This window comes from Mus caroli, unplaced genomic scaffold (assembly GCF_978045245.1).
Source record: "Mus caroli unplaced genomic scaffold, Mus_caroli_1 scaffold_3, whole genome shotgun sequence".
In the NCBI taxonomy this organism is placed as follows: Eukaryota; Metazoa; Chordata; class Mammalia; order Rodentia; family Muridae; genus Mus; species Mus caroli.
Genome location: NW_028227258.1, coordinates 110,556,418 through 110,572,309, shown reverse-complemented (window position 1 = coordinate 110,572,309; position 15,892 = coordinate 110,556,418). Strand labels below are relative to the sequence as shown.

The 15,892-nt window shown below is 46.1% G+C and overlaps 1 protein-coding gene across 1 annotated transcript in view; it reads right to left on the bottom strand.

Annotated features, from left to right (window-relative positions):
* The window catches only part of Maml3 (mastermind like transcriptional coactivator 3), a 417,562-nt gene that overhangs the window by 158,187 nt on the left and 243,483 nt on the right, over positions 1–15,892 (bottom strand). The window contains exon 2 of the mRNA XM_021158440.2: positions 10,784–12,361. Coding sequence (XP_021014099.1) covers positions 10,784–12,361 — 1,578 coding nt within the window. The remainder of the gene's footprint in view (positions 1–10,783; positions 12,362–15,892) is intronic.

Sequence of the window (15,892 nt, the reverse complement as noted above, 5' to 3'; positions counted from 1 at the left end):
GGTCTGCTGTAGAGAGGCCTGCAGGGCATTTTCTTAGTTCGTGATTGATGGGGAGGGACCACAAGGGACCATAGTGCACGTGTGCACTATGCACTCTATGGCCAGCCTTTGTCCCTGCGAACTCTGGGGAAGGTAGCTCAGCACACTCAAGTTCCCAAGGGGAAAAAAAAGGCGAATAGCCACCCATGCATGGAGAGATCAGGGAGGGTTCTTCCTTTGACTGTGAGAGGTGGGGTGAGGATGGAGCTGTGTAAAACATAATGCTCTGTCCTGTTAAGACATCCAACAAGGGGCTAGGGAGATGGGTCAATGGGTAAGAATACTGTCCTGCAACCAGTGGTGGTTCTGAGTTCTCTAAGAGAGCGGACCGATGTTACCAGAGAGGCTTCCTCCTGAAGCAGATGGGAACAAATAAATGAGACCCAGAGCCAGACATTCTGCAGAGATTGAGAAACCTTGGAACACTAAGTCTTAAAAGGATGTTTCCATCAAATCCCTCCCATCAGGGTTCAGGGAACAGTGCAAAAGAGGAGGCAGAAAGAATCTAAGAGCCAGAAAGGATGGAGAACACACACCACCACCACCACCACCACCACCACCACCACCACCGCCAAAACAAAACCAACCAAAGTTCTCTAAATCCATAGAATTGATGCACATATGAACTCACAGTGACAGAGACAACACACCCAGGACTGGCATGGGTCTCCAGCAGATGGGGCTGAAGGAGAATGGACACACGCCTTCGTCCCTAACTCAGAAGCTAGCTCCAACCGATAACCACTTGCAAATAAAAGTTTACTTTTCTCCAAGGGAGCCTTACTGGGGAGACATATACCCTGAAGGGTAGCCGCATGGCCAGCAGTAGACACCAACAGGAAACCGAAATCAGTGGCAGCTCTGGAGGTTTTCTGACTCATGATGTTACATCAGAGCTTTCTTTCTTTTCTTTTCCCTTTTTTAATTGTCTTTTTTAATTCTATTTTTATTTCTTATTTTTTTTAATTTATTTTATTTACCCCCCCCCTTCCCTATAGGTCCTTTGTGTAGATATTACGGCTCCCAGTTTCGTGTCTTTATGGTGTTCCCGAGGCAAATGAGTGGGTCTCTGCATTTATATTTCTTTCTTGTGCCTTTTCTTGGGCTATTTTCCTTCTGTCTGATTGTTTTGTCCAATCCCGATGTGTTAATTTTTGTATACTTTATTATATTACTATCCCTTAGGTACCTGTTTGTTTTCTAATGAGAGATAGAACAGGTGGCTCTGGATGGGGAGTGGCGTGTGAAGGAACAGGAGGAGACATGGTAGGACATACTGCTCACTGGATATAGTATGTGAGAATAAATCTATTTCAGCAAAAGGAAAAATAATGGAAGAAAAAGCAAGCAAGTAAGCATGGAAGAAAGCAAGGAAGGAAGGAAGGAAGGAAGGAAGGAAGGAGGCTGAGCAAGCCATGAAGGGTAGGTCAGTAACACTGTTCCACGGCCTCTGTAGCAGCTCCTGCCTCCAGGTTCCTGTCCAGTCTGAGTTCTTGCCTTGGTTTCCCTTAGTGGACTGTGATTCAGGATAGGTAAGCCAAATAAACAGTTCCCTCCCCAAGTTTATTTGGTCATGGTGTTTTATCACAGCAATAAAAATCCTAAAACAGCAGGTACACTTGATGTTCAGTGCTAATAAGGGACCCACGTTATCTTCCAGACTGGACTCTCTGGGGCTGCACACTGGCTGATGGGATATGGACATCGCTTTTAAAGTTCATTGGTCAAGTTTTACAATTTCCCGTTCTTCTGATGACCTAATGACTAGTAGCCTTCTATTAGGAAGAAAAGCTAGCCCTACCCTTCTGTCTGTAAATACAAGAGATAGCCTAGAGGGTCCTGGACTGGAGCCCAGGGTGCTGGAGAATTATAGCTTGAAAGGAAGAGAATCAAGAGTCAAGGGTGAAGTGAAACTGGGCATGTTGTCCATGTCTCATTACTTTCAAAGCCCAGGGACATCTGGGAAAGCTGTCTGGCTTCCATCTTTGATAAACATTAGAATAGGGGACCCAGAGCCATGGCCCAGAGCCTCCCCAGTGACTCTTAGGTCTTACATTTGAGAACAGTGTTGCTCTGAGGATGATCTCTCAATAGAGAGCTACACAAGCCTCAGGTTGCCTCTGACGTGTGCACTATGCACTCTATGGCCAGCCTTTGTCCCTGCGAACTCTGGGGAAGGTAGCTCAGCACACTCAAGTTCCCAAGGGGAAAAAAAAGGCGAATAGCCACCCATGCATGGAGAGATCAGGGAGGGTTCTTCCTTTGACTGTGAGAGGTGGGGTGAGGATGGAGCTGTGTAAAACATAATGCTCTGTCCTGTTAAGACATCCAACAAGGGGCTAGGGAGATGGGTCAATGGGTAAGAATACTGTCCTGCAAGCCTAAGGATATGAGTTTGAATCCGCAGCACCCACAGAAAACGTCAGGCATGGCTGAGCAGGACTGTCCTCTTAGTCTTGGTGAAAGTAGACAGGAGATCTCAGGAGTTCCCTGGCTAACCATCTTAGCCCAAAAAGGCGAGTTTCTGGTTTTGTGAAAGACCCTATTTCAAGCCAATACGTCAGGCAGGACTAGAGGAAGACACCAAGCTTTTTGCTCTGGCTTCCTTAAATGGTGCATGTTACACACACACACACACACACACACACACACACACACACACACTTAAAAAAATTATGAAGTTGATAACTGCCTGTGCTGGTTTGAGGAGCCCTTCATAGTCCTGGGTATTTGAATGCTTGTTCCCCAGGTGGTGGCACTGTTCTGTTCGGGTGGCTTAGGGGATGTGGCCTGGCCAGAGGAAGTATGTAAACTAGGGAGGAGTCAAAGCCTTGCACCTTTGCCAATTTGTTCTCTCTGCTTCCTGTTTGTGGTTCAAGGTGTGCATCTCAGCTTTCCTGCTGCCTGGCTCTTCTCCTAGAACCATGAGCCTTGGTCTTGTTGCGTAGCTAATGCACTGCCATATGTAAGGTAATTTCGATACTGCAGAGTGAAATAATCAAAGGCCACTTTGCTGCGTTCTGGTGTTGTGTACCATTTCTGCATTGCAAAATGGCAATAGAGTTGGTTGCAGTTGTGTGGTGGTGGTGGTGGTGGGGGGGGTGTGCGGGAGGGCGGGCTCTAGAGGGCACATTCCCAGGCCTCACCCAGATCTGTGATTACCTGCATTCTGAACACCTCCCCAGTGACTCTTAGGTCCGTAAATGCTCCAGAGCCCCTGCTTATGGGTTATAAGCTCTCTGAATGAATCGGAATCTGCTGGTCCCACAGCACCTTTCAAGAGCATTCTCACAGAGGACCAATTAAAACCGCTGTCTTCCACAGTACTATATAAAACTAATTCCTTTCCCCCAACTTTCTCTTCTTTGCCGTTTTCTCTTTGTCTCATATTCTCCGACTCTGACAGAATGTCAATCAGGATTTTAAAAAATCTTCCAGGACGTGTATGGAAATGATTGTATTTCACCCATTGATAGAAACCTTTCCCGTATTATGTAGATTTCTGAGCATTTTCGCCCGCCAGTTTCCTCAAGTGGGAGGCCTGGATTGAGCCAGTGATGAACAGTCTGTCAATACTTTGCCTGGCACCTGAGTCGCTAGGTACCATAGGCTTAGTCGGGGTCATGGAACCTAAATCGTTTTCAGTCCTTGAAGTAAGTCAATATTTTCAAGATGTAATCATGAGGTCTTACCCCCCTGCCCCCAACTGGCTGGAGGACAGTGTTGGTAGTTCTGTCCCCTTAAATAGATGCATTCCCGATAGGAAAACTTAAGAGTCCAGAGTCACAATGGCTTCATTTTGTTGCTGTGATAAAATTTCCTGCCCTGCAGGTAAGGAAGAGTTCATTGCCTCTTAGTTCTTATTTATACTCCATTACAGTGGAGCACTCAAGGTGGAGAACTCACGGTGGGACTTTACTGCATCACAGTCACCATAAAAAGCAGACAGAATGGATGCCTGGGTCCTTGCTTGCTTGCCTACTTGCTTGCTTGCTGTCTTAGTGCTTAGCCAGCATCCTCTACTCTTACACAGTTTGAGACTCAACCCATGAACAGCAGCCGCTTACAGTGGTCTGGATCTTCCTATATCAATAAAAAGTCAAAACTGTTCCCCACAGGCCAATCTGACCTAGACAGTTAGTTCTTCAACTAGGATTCTTTCCTCACACGACTTGATGTTGTGACAAGTTGACAATCAGAAACTCACCACCACAGAAGTATCTTGAGTTTGGTTCAGGCCCATTCTGCTTTGTTAATAATGCCCATAATGTTGGAAACGATCCTGTGAATTTTGCTGAAATAAGTTTCCATTTCAGGCAATACTTAATATTCAAACAGAAAGGTGTTGATAGCCACTACAGAAGTCTAGGATGAACTTGGCATTCTTGAGTGCCCTGGAACAGTGATGATAAAGAAACGAACATTATATAAGCATTGGAGAACAGAGAGGAAGAGAGACCGCAAGAGAAATCAAGGGTGTCGACGGCATTTTGGAAGATGAAAGTCGGATAACAAAGCAGCACAGAGAGAGCGCATTCCCATCATGCAGCAGGAGAGGTGGAACTCAAAGTGTAAAGACACAAGGATCAGAGATCAAGGTGGAAGGCAGGGGCATTACTGAAGTTATTAGGGTCAAAGCCCTAAAAAGCTAGGCTTGGCCACCCATCTTCAGTATGCCAAATGAAGAGATAAGGAAGTGTAAAAATCAGGAAAAGGAGATTTATTCAACATGACCAAATTGGGAAAAGGAACAAGGCGGTCCAGTGATGCCCATCTTTCCCGCCAACCAAGTTCGTAAGGTTCAGATGTAAACAGAGAGCAGTAGATAGGCACATAGCTAAGCCGTCCTGTTCAAGGTGTGGTCTCTCTCATTTGCCTTGTCTCAGCGTCCGTCGGTCCTGCAAAGTGGTCTGGAAAGTTGTTCACAGTGCCTGAAATCTCTTCCGGAGAGAATGTTTCCTCCTCTAGCAGGCACTGGGGTGGGGTTCAGCCTTTCCCATTCCATAGGATGGAATCCTATTGCTTTAGGACTGTCTGATAGCCAAAGGGCACAGTGTCTGTTTAGACTGTCTCTGCAGGGAAATTGGCTGAAGGTCTTTGAAGATGTAGACTCTCCTCTTCCCCAGGATGGAGAAACAAAGGTTCCCAGCTCTACAGAGACAAAGCCACCTGACTCAGGAGCCCTGGGGCCCACGGTTTTACATGAAAACAGAGGATGAGAGTGAAAATGTCCCCAGCCCTTATTGACGCACTCCTCACTGTCACCAACCCAAGCACCACCAACTCCCTTCCCACGCTTGGCTCCTCACGTTAGCAATGAGCTTAGGAATCTCATCTGTCCTGCCCAAGGCAAAGTCACCCATGGACACTGAGCCAGGGAAACTGGCTGGGCTCTAACCCAGGCATTCCAGAGAAAGGGCCCATGAAGAGCAAGTCTCCTCCTGGACCCCACTGCACTCCTAAACAGATGGTTAAGGAAAAGATTTTGCTATAGGAGCAGCATGAAAGGCCCACACAGAAAAAGCTGCCTCCGAGAAACAGGCTAAGCAGAGAGCAGAAGAAAACTTCATTTCAAAATGATAATTAGTGTTCTCCGGTTATAAAGGACAAGCCAGAGAATAAGAAGGAGCTTATAGAAATTGAAGACGTGGAAATTAAAAATGAAGTATTTGATATCAAGGTTGGGAGACAGCGGTACGGAAATCTCATAGAACACGGGATAAAAAGACAAAGACATGGAAAATAGAAAAGAAATGAGAATCGGGGAGCGATCGAGGAGGCTCACAATGCAAAGGGAGACGTTCCCAGAAGTTCAATAAAAAGAAGAAAAAAGTGAGGCAGTATTAAAACTATCTTAAAGCCTGGATATTAGGGACATATATTACCACATGTTAAAATAAATTTCTTAGTGCCATGGATCGGGGGTAGGGAAGTTGGGTTGGTAGTAATCAGTGCCTGCTGCCCAGGCATGAAAGCTCAGAGTTCAAATCCCAGCACTGAGGTAAAGTCCAGGCACGATTATGCGTGCCTGTAATGCCAGCACTGTGAGGGCAGAGGCAGGGGCATCAGAGGGACTTGCTAACTAACTCCAGGTTCAGTTGGAAACCTGGTCACGAGGGAATAAGGAGGAGAAAGAAAGAGCAGGACACCTGACAGCATCCTCTGGCTTCCAAGGAACACACACACACACACACACACACACACACACACGCACAGATAAATACATTTCATAGCTTTACACCTAAAGAGGGAAAAAAGCCACACTAAGATCACAAAATCTTAAAGATTCCAAAATCAAAGTTGAAGGTATAGCCACATGTCACTGGGCTTCTTAATGACGTGAATGCGGAAGGCTTGGGAAGAAACGGCTTTAAGCCAGGGTGTGTTCCGACTTACAGTTCTACAGTAGTTCTGTAAAGGGAGAAATGCAGTCCACGGAGATACACAAGAAAGCGCCATCGTGAAGTCGAGTGGCTGCCTTTGTGGAGGGCGGTGTAGCTGACAGTATTGTCTCTCTGAACTAGGTACATGTGATGTGTACTTGGGGAAAGTCAGCCCATCTATTTAAGGAAAGGAATGGAAGAGGTTCATTTGTGAAGTTGGGGACGCTCAAAGAGATTTGTAGGATGTCTGTGAATCCTGCAAGTCTGATCTTCCTGTCAAGGAGTTGCAGGGGACAGGTTGATACTGGCAGAGCTTACACATTTTGGAAAAATACTATTTAAACAGAAAGCATGCCTGCTTAGGGCAAGCACAGAGCCACATACAGAAGACAAGTGCATGAAACAAGCAGAAGAAAACAGACGGCTTAGTCAGTCCTGCCATCGCCCGGCAAGACATTAACATCACTTTCCCGGTACCTGTGACATTTGTTTGTTCAGGAATTATACTTGTGCTCTGGGTCAGCCTGGGTCCCTGCTTGGCCAGCTGGGGCCACCAGCCTTTGTTTCCTTCCTTCATAGTTGCAGCTTGGTTTTTGTTTGTCAGGCAGTGGTTGGGTCTATCTTCCTAGCAATCTTCTCATCACCCTGCTAGGCCACGATAAACCCTGCCCACCAAACGCTTCTCTTTGGACTCCCTTTCCCAGCTCTCTGGTGCCCTCAGAGGCGGTTAGAAAAACACTTCTCTGGCCTGTGTTAATAATTTCCATCAAGTGACTTACTAAAAAGCCTTGCATTTTAGACACAGAGTTGGGCGCCATGCAAAAACTCGATGGGGGTAGAGATCTTGTTCTCGAGAAACAGCAAAAAAATGGGAAAATATAACAGACAAGAGCAAAGTAAGTCCGGGCTGTTTCACCTCAGAAATATATTTATGTTTTTTAAATAGACATCGATGCAAGACGTTCAATTATAATGACTAGACGCAGATTTATTTTTTTAAGGTGGGAGACACAGGGAAAGAGACACGATCAAAGAAATAATGCAGGAAATAACACAAGGACACGTCCTGGAGAAGATGGGCAAAAAGAAATGGCAGCAATTTTAGTGATATTTTCACTGTTGAAATCTTAGCTCTTTACAAGAATCAGGAGAGATGGTAGGGATGAGAAGGTATAGTAAGAAGAGGGGAGAGAGTGTGGGAGAGAGGCTGGGGTTATCCATGGAAGCAGGATGCACAACCAAGGCACACCGGCGACCAGGGTCTATTGGCATCAGCCCATTCACCTGCATGCCAATTTGACTCAAATTGATTTTCTAAAAAAGAAAAGGTAGACTTCTACTTTTAAAAACAGGGACTTTTCCTTACTTAAAAAAATATTTTTCCTGGTGTCAGAATGAATGTACATTATAAGAAAATAGAATCCTGGGTCAATAGTGAAAAGAAAAATAACATTGATAAAACAGAATAGAACAGAACGCCATTCCTAAGGTTTTGGGAGCTCTTCCACGTTCTCCATTACTGATAAGCATAAGCCACTCTGTAACACATTAATGTTTTGGGGAGCTACTTATTTTAATGATCAGGGGCATTCCCCTATGTGAAATCACCTCTAACCCCAAACTTTCATTTATACTACATGCTTGTCAAAATGTTTCTGTTGGTCTCAATTCTTTACTATCAAAAGTAACACTGAGGAGCAGCAAGGCTGCTCTTAACCACATCAGGATCTAGGCTGGAGTCTCAGCATCCATGTGGCGGCTCACAACCATCTGAACTCCGGTTCCAGGGGACCCAATGCCCTCTTCTGGCTCCCATAGGCATTGCACTCATGTAACAGACACACATGCCAGGAAGACGCTCACATATATAAAGGAAAAATAAACTAATAATTATCTTTGTTCAATATGATCATTATACCCCACCATGTCTGGCCCTTTTTCCCTTTTAAAAATAACTCAGAAAGTTAGTGAATTGCTATTTGTTTCTGGGAGGAACTGCAGCTCCTACTAGTGTTCCATATGAATAACTGAGTAGCTTTCTTTAAATAAACGTGTCCAATGTTACACTGTTTTCATTGCTCACATCACTTATTAAAACTAAGCACTGATCGTGGCCTTTTGGCCTGGCAATGGGAAACAGCACTCTGACTGGCAAGGCAGAAAACAGCCTGGACTGACATTTGGTGTCTTGACTGCAACTCACTCGAGTGTATGCCCTGTGCCTGCACACAGCACACGTGACTACATGCAGTGCTACGGAAATGCTGGGTCACAAGCAGATAAAAGTACGAAATGGTGTATTTGTAGAGAGGCACTCTCATGCTTATGTAAGTATCTGGAACCTTGTTTCAAATGGTAGGCAGTTACTGCTTCATCAGAAAAGCACGCTGCTTGCTGCCTGCCTGTGCTCTGTGCTAAGCAAGAAGCAACTGCTCTAATGAGCCCTTGCCAGAGAAGACTGTCCACCCTGAAAGCAACTCAGAGATGCAAGATCGAAGCACGCAGATTTAGTCCAGAGCTGCTTCACCTGACTGGATCCCTTTAAAACATGACCTCTGTAGCTAAAGACCTCAGGTCCTGCAAACATTAGGACCCTAAAAGAGCCCTTAAAAAAATCATGTTCCAGCAAAGACTTTGTTTCTAGTTAGCATAATTGGAAAGAGGTTAATGAGAGGGAGGAGGACACGTGTGTGTGTGTGTGTGTGTGTGTGTGTGTGTGTGTGTGTGTGTGGGAGGGGGCGATGAGTGTACCATCACAGCCCATGTCTGCAGAACCTATGAGTTGGAATTAATCATCTTGGGTCTGGCTCAGAAGAAATACTGGCATAAAGACAGCCTGAGTAGGAGCATAATTTGTATTAAGATTAGCAACGGATCATTTGACAGCATGCAATCCCAAAAGCCTCGTGACGCATCTGGAACCCCACAAGCGAACCTTGTGTATCGTCGCCTCTAATTTTGCTTGCTTCTGAACTTAGTGCTAAAGTGTGCAAAAGGTTGTGTTTCCATTGATATATATGTGTGTGTGTACATATATATATCATTAATATATATATATATATATATTAATGAAGTTACTATAAATTATCAAAGTCCACATTCTAAATATGTTTCATACTAACTCCCGATCACAGGTGATGTAAAAGCAAGCCATGCTTCTTTAAATCTCGCTGGCACGTGGAGACAAGAGAGCACTGTGGGGGTTGGGGGTTGGACAACTGGGAAGGGCAAGGATAAATGCACAGAGCTCAGACCTGTCTGAGCAGGTCAGCACCGCCTCCTGGCCCTGTGGCTTCCAGGCAGCCTGGGGTTGGGGTAGGGAATGAGGGTGGGGTGAGAGTGGAGTGGGGGCACTGTGGGAGTCGCAAGATGCAAAGTTGCTTAGTTACCGGGTGACGGAAGATCTACCTATCACTTCTCCTGATGCATCTGTTTGTGGACACTGGATTCCACAAGGGCAGCATACAGAATAGCAACAAAAAGTAAAGAGACCAACACATACCCGTGAATTCATCTGCATTGGAGGGAGACACTGTAAGCTTGTGCGCTCTCTCTCTCTCTCTCTCTCTCTCTCTCTCTCTCTCTCTCTCTCTCTCTCTGTCTGTCTCAAGTATCCCTGGGTATTATCCCCCATTGGCCAGCCTAGGCAAAGCCACATATTTACTTCCAACTGACAACTGCCCATTGTTTGACCATCCTCCAAACTGCCCAGAAAGATTGCCAGAGATAAGACCTCCTTGTAAGGCTACATGGGCACATTTGTGAGCAACGCTTCCTAAAATCCGGCGAATGCCACGTAATCCCCATATTTCGAGGTCATGTGAAAGAGATATCTAAATGCCAAATGTTTAAATACAGAATGGCCTTATAAAGACCCATTCTCCATTCCAAAACTATGGGAAACTCTCTGATTTATAGAAACCAAGGGTCATATTTTCCATCATTGATAACCTGATAAGACAGCTGTATTCGAATGGCTAAATGGTATAAAATGGTGGTTGGTGGGTCTAGGCACTCTGCCCTCTTATCAACCCCCAGCTGATAAACCAGAGGAAAAACTGCAGAGGTGTGCCATATTGGGTCACGTACCTTCTGCAGCCTGCCTTTCTCACAAAGAGAATTTGACATAATTTAAAAATTCCTTGGCTGTAGACAGGAATAGGATGTTGGATGCTTAGGCATTCATGCTCAGGATAGGTTTATTGGGCCACTCTTACAAGAAACCGTAGCAAGATATACAAGGGAGGATTTCTGGTGGTTATCAGGCTCCACTCTGGGCCAACCCTGGTGCCCATCGTACACTCGGGACAGCCGGGTATGCAGGGGAGAACGGCTCCCAGCATGCCCCACTTCTCACTCACCTGACCGTGGGCAGGAAGCGCAGCATAGGCCATGGGTGGGTTCATCACTCCTTTCTGCTTAATGAGAAGCATGCGTTTCTGCTCCTCACTCAGGTGCGCCCTGGGAGCCTGCAGCTGCGGGGGAGGCGGTGGCTGCTGCTGGGGAGGCTGTGGCTGGGGCTGCTGCGACTGCGGAGGCTGCTGGATGTAGGGCATCAAGGGGCTTTTGTTGGGGTTGGCCATAGGGGGCGTCATTCTCGGACTCAAGTCCGCATTAAAATGGGTCAGAGGCTTAGTGTTGCCATAGGTGAGAATATTGTGCTGTTTGTTTAAGGAGTTTGTACCCAAGTTATTTGGCTGCTGACTGATCATATTCATGTGATTGGAAGGGAGGTAGTTGTTCATGGTCGTCTTCTGCAGGCTGTTTGCCATTGCAGGCACTATAGTGTTTTGGTTGTTAAAGGCTTGGGGGTACATCATTGGGCTATTTGGTTTTTCTGAAGCAAAAGCTGTTCCATATGGACTTGACGGAGGCCCTAAGGGAGACCAACTTGAAGTCTGATTTGAGTGCTGCTGTTGCTGTTGTTGTTGCTGCTGCTGCTGCTGTTGCTGCTGCTGCTGCTGTTGCTTCTGCTGCATGAGTTTTGCCCTCTGTTGTTGCTGGGCAGCCATCTGTTTGAGCTGCTCTGCTGGGGACATGTCAGAGCTGGGCCCTGCCACAGAGCCTGACCCTGAACCAGATACTGCCACAGAGACTGGATTAAGGAGATAGCCATTGCCAGGCCGAGGTGGGGCTTGACCTGGGGTGTGGGCTTGGGTTGGAGTCTGGGGGGACTGGACAGCACAGTTAGCTGGCGAGCTGGCAGGGTTTGGAGCCACGGGAGTGTTGGCCACGGATGGTAAGTTAGTGCCTGTGGAGACAGTGGAAAAGGGAGGACCAGAAGATGAGGGTCTGGCCTGAGGCGATCCCAGAGAGACGTGTGCAAAAGGAGAGTGAGAGGCATCGCTCTTCACACTCACGCTCTCCTGGGAGAGTGGCGTTTCCATGGTTGTCTGTGAGAACTCCTGTTCCTTCTTCTCTTCAAAGTCTTCATTGAACAGGTCCTGGATGTCGTCTTCCGGGACCGTGTTGGCCAGTTCGTCTATTAGTTCTTGCCACTCTTGGTCATTCAGGTTAATGTCAGAGAACAGCTTGTTCTGATTAGAAAGGGACGTCTCCGATGTGTCTATGCAGGCAGGGTCGTCAAGAGGCTCCTGTTTGAGGTCCTTGTTCTGTAAGATAGCAAAGCTATCCTCCAGATCCCCACAGCCATTGACAGGGAGCCTGCCGTTCTTACTCAGATCTTCCAGAAGCCCAGGGGTGTGAGCAGCGCTATTCTGCAAGGGCAAAGAAGGTTTGAGGTCAAGTTGGTGAAGGGGAGTCGCTGACGTCAGGGGCATGTTGTTGGGCAAGTTGTTGATGGCTTCCAGCCCCGTGCCAAGATCCTTTCGGATGCGCTTGCTTGTAGGCGAGAAGCTCCCGTCGCAAGTGCCATTCTGCTGGTCCCCATTTAGTGGCGATCGGGCCCCTTCCAACTTCCTCTTCACGGTCTCTTGCAGCTGGAAAAGAAATGGGAGAGAAGATAATTTAATCGCACACTGACCGTTGTAACATGTGTTTCCAAGTTTGTGTTGATACATGTGCACCTGTGTGTACGTGTATATGGGGGACAACTGTGGGCACTATCCACCTTGCTTTGAGACAGGGTGTCTCACTGGCCTAGAGCACACCCAGGAGGTGAAGCTGGCCACTGAGAACCAAGGGACCCATTTAACTCTGTAGTGCTGGGATTACAAGTGGGTATGTGCCTGGATATTTTGTTGTCCTCTGTAGACTTTTGGAATAGAACTCAGACACTACTGACTGAATCATCTCCTTAGTCCACGAACTACATTTTAAATGCTTTAGAACACACAAAAAAGAAAGGGTGCTTCTAGTTTCAAAATCAGGCATCACCATGGTTAGAATTCTGTGAGGAGAGCCTACATCTAAAAGCAGAGTTCAGAGAGCCCAGAGACGTGCAGGAACAAGGTCACAGCCAGGGTCACCTGGGAGCATTTTTTTTCCAAACGAGAGACATCGCACTTGAAAAAGATATTTATCCTCAGTTCTCACCACACCATAATTGAAATCAACAAGGGATTAAATTGGCAATATTTTAAAGAACACTAAAGATGTCTTTTAAAAAAAAAAGGTCATTTTATTGCAATAAACTTGCAAATTGGGAAAGGAAAGGAAAGGAAAGGAAAGGAAAGGAAAGGAAAGGAAAGGAAAGGAAAGGAAAGGAAAGGAAAGGAAAGGAAAGGAAAGGAAGAGACCATGTAGAGAGATTACCATGGCCTTTTCCAAGACCCAAAGTCTATAGCGCTCAGTGAACTATGCAGAGTAGCCATCCTGAAGCTGTGCCACTTGGCTTTGGGTTTTCTGAGTGACACTGCTGTGCACTTCACGGCAGGAAACAGAGAAGTTAGAAGTGTCAAAACCAGGAAGCAGGTAGTGTTGCATCCTTTCAGGACTTTGGCTTTGCTCGATTTACATCACTTCTCATCAACAAACAATAGCGGTTCCTGTTCTTTCCTCATTTATGCCATACCCACATAGACTTTTGTTTACAGATACACATGTATACATTACAGAATAGATTCCCGTGTGAAGAAAAACATGAGATTCTTTTCTGAGAGTGGGTAACCTCCCTTAATATGATACTTTTCTAAATCCATTTCTTTCTGCTAATTCTGTGATTTTCTTTTTCTTTAGAGCTGAATACTGAATCCATTTTACAGATGCAGCAGACTCTCACTATTCGTTTATCTGTGTTCCATTGTCTTGCCATAGTGATCAGAGCAGTGAAGCATGGCATAGTGCATCCGCGTGTGTCTTGGTTTATGTTATTTTTGGCTCCATCTGCTGCTTGGTGTGTTTCCACCGTGTCCCATGATGCCACACTTGGTTTTCTCTTTTCCACTGTTGTGAATGATGGAATTCTCCCCTGGTTCCCCTTAACTTTCCCCACTTTCTGTTCATTTATGCAATTTCCTCTACTACAAGAGCCTCAGCCATCTTCCCGAGGTTGATGGTCACAAACTGTTTAGCCAGCAATATCTCTGCTTTAGTCCCACCAACTCCAGCTTACTTAGATAGTTCAGGAACATCTAAATCTTAATTCCATCCTCACCTGTTCCCCATCTCAGTATCTGCCCAGTTATCCAGGTCAGAAGTGTGAGCATCGTACAGAGAGATACACTCATCTCGTGCTCACTCACAGTCACTGACCCTGACTGGGGTCTTCTCTGGGTGACCCACCCACTCCTCCTTCCCTCATCTGTTCTTCTACCCATAGTTTAACTCTCATATCTATCCAGTAGGCTGCCACCTTCTTCAAAAGACACATTGCTGTGTGGTTGCTGTTTATAAACCCAAGCAATCAGTTTACAATCTCAACTGCCATCTTTGGACCTTCCTGTCATGTCCTTCCACATCCTTCCCACGCTCATCCAGTGTGTGTCTTCCATCAATTCTCCTTAAAGTCATTCATTCATGTGTATATGTATATATGTGTGTGTGTATACATATACATATATATGTATATGTATGTATGTACACACACACACACACACAGACACACACACAGAGAGAGAGAGAGAGAGAGAGAGAGAGAGAGAGAGAGAGAGAGAGAGAGAGAGAGAAAATATGAAGTTGGGAACAATCCCATGAGGCCTTGCTTATGCTAGGCCAGCACTGCCCACCAGGCTGCAACCCACACTTCCTCCACCTCTTTAAGTTCTCTGTGTCAGGCTTCCTTCTGCCTCTAGGCAAAGTATTTTTTCTTTGCTTGGAAAAAAACCAAACCCTCCTCTCCTTCCCTAGTTAATACTTCCTCTTTCCGCCCCCTTCCCTGGTTAACACGCCCTCTCTCCCTCCCTTTCCTGGTCAACGGTTGCTCACGGTTCATATAAGATTTCAGACTCCTCATACTGTAGGAAGCTGGGTACCCCTCCCTTCCTCACCCCAGCCCACCCACACTCAATTGGATTAATTAGAATAAGGTTTATCAAACTGTCTATATACCCCCATTGTAGACATTGTCAGACTTTGTGCCGAGAACTTAGGAACTGTGGCTGCCTTGTTTCCTGGGTCCTGCAGGGCAGGATCTTAGCAACAGTTAATAAGAAGCTGCAAAAGGAGTCTAATTCAGAAATGCTACAAGTGAGTTTGAAGAAGAGTAGAAATCAGGTTGGTGGCCAGGAGGAATTTCCAAACGAGAGTCTTCATTCCTGCTAACTCATGGGACGTTCTCTTGCACCAAGCAGTGTTTTATGGACTCAAGTTCTTGCTAACTCTATGAGTTTATTCCTTTTATACCCAGTTCATCTCTTTCACACCGTTCTTCTTGACAGGTGGCTGTGGTCCATGAGTGTCCACAGAGGAGGAGCTGGGGAGATGCATGCCAAATGGACCAAGGCTTTGCCTTGGTTAGGTTCCCACTCAGCTGCACGAGAACAGGAGACAGTAGAGGGCCTAAGTGGTACAGGGTGGAGCCCGGAAAAGTTCTTCCATCCGGGTACCTCATGCTCTTGGCAGAGATGACCTTAGGGGTGAGATGTGTTGGACTCCCTCTGAACTGCACTTGGTAGAGTTGGCAGGGTTCTAGAGGAGCGCCTCGGATTGTAACGCTGATCTAAAGGTGATGTGAGCGTTAAGGAATGTGTGCTCTCTTGGAAGCCGAGAATTAGGTTGATTTTTGTTTTTTTGTTTTGTTTTGTTCTGTTTTTCTTTTTTGTTTTTTGACACAGGGTTTCTCTATATAGCTCTGACTGTCCTGGAACTCACTCTGGAACTCACTCTAGACCAGGCTGGCCTCAAACTCAGAAATCTGCCTGCCTCTGCCTCCCAAGTGCTGGGATTAAAGGCGTGCGCCACCACGGTCCGGCTGAGAATTAGGTTCTTAAAAAGTAAACAGAGTCGAAGGTTTCAGTTAGCCAAACTCCTATCTAATCATTTCCTTAAACCTTCCAGTTTCAATTACACACTAGCGCCAGTCTTGTTCACCCAGTCGAAGCTCTTGAACAGCTGAGAGCAGGGATCTAACT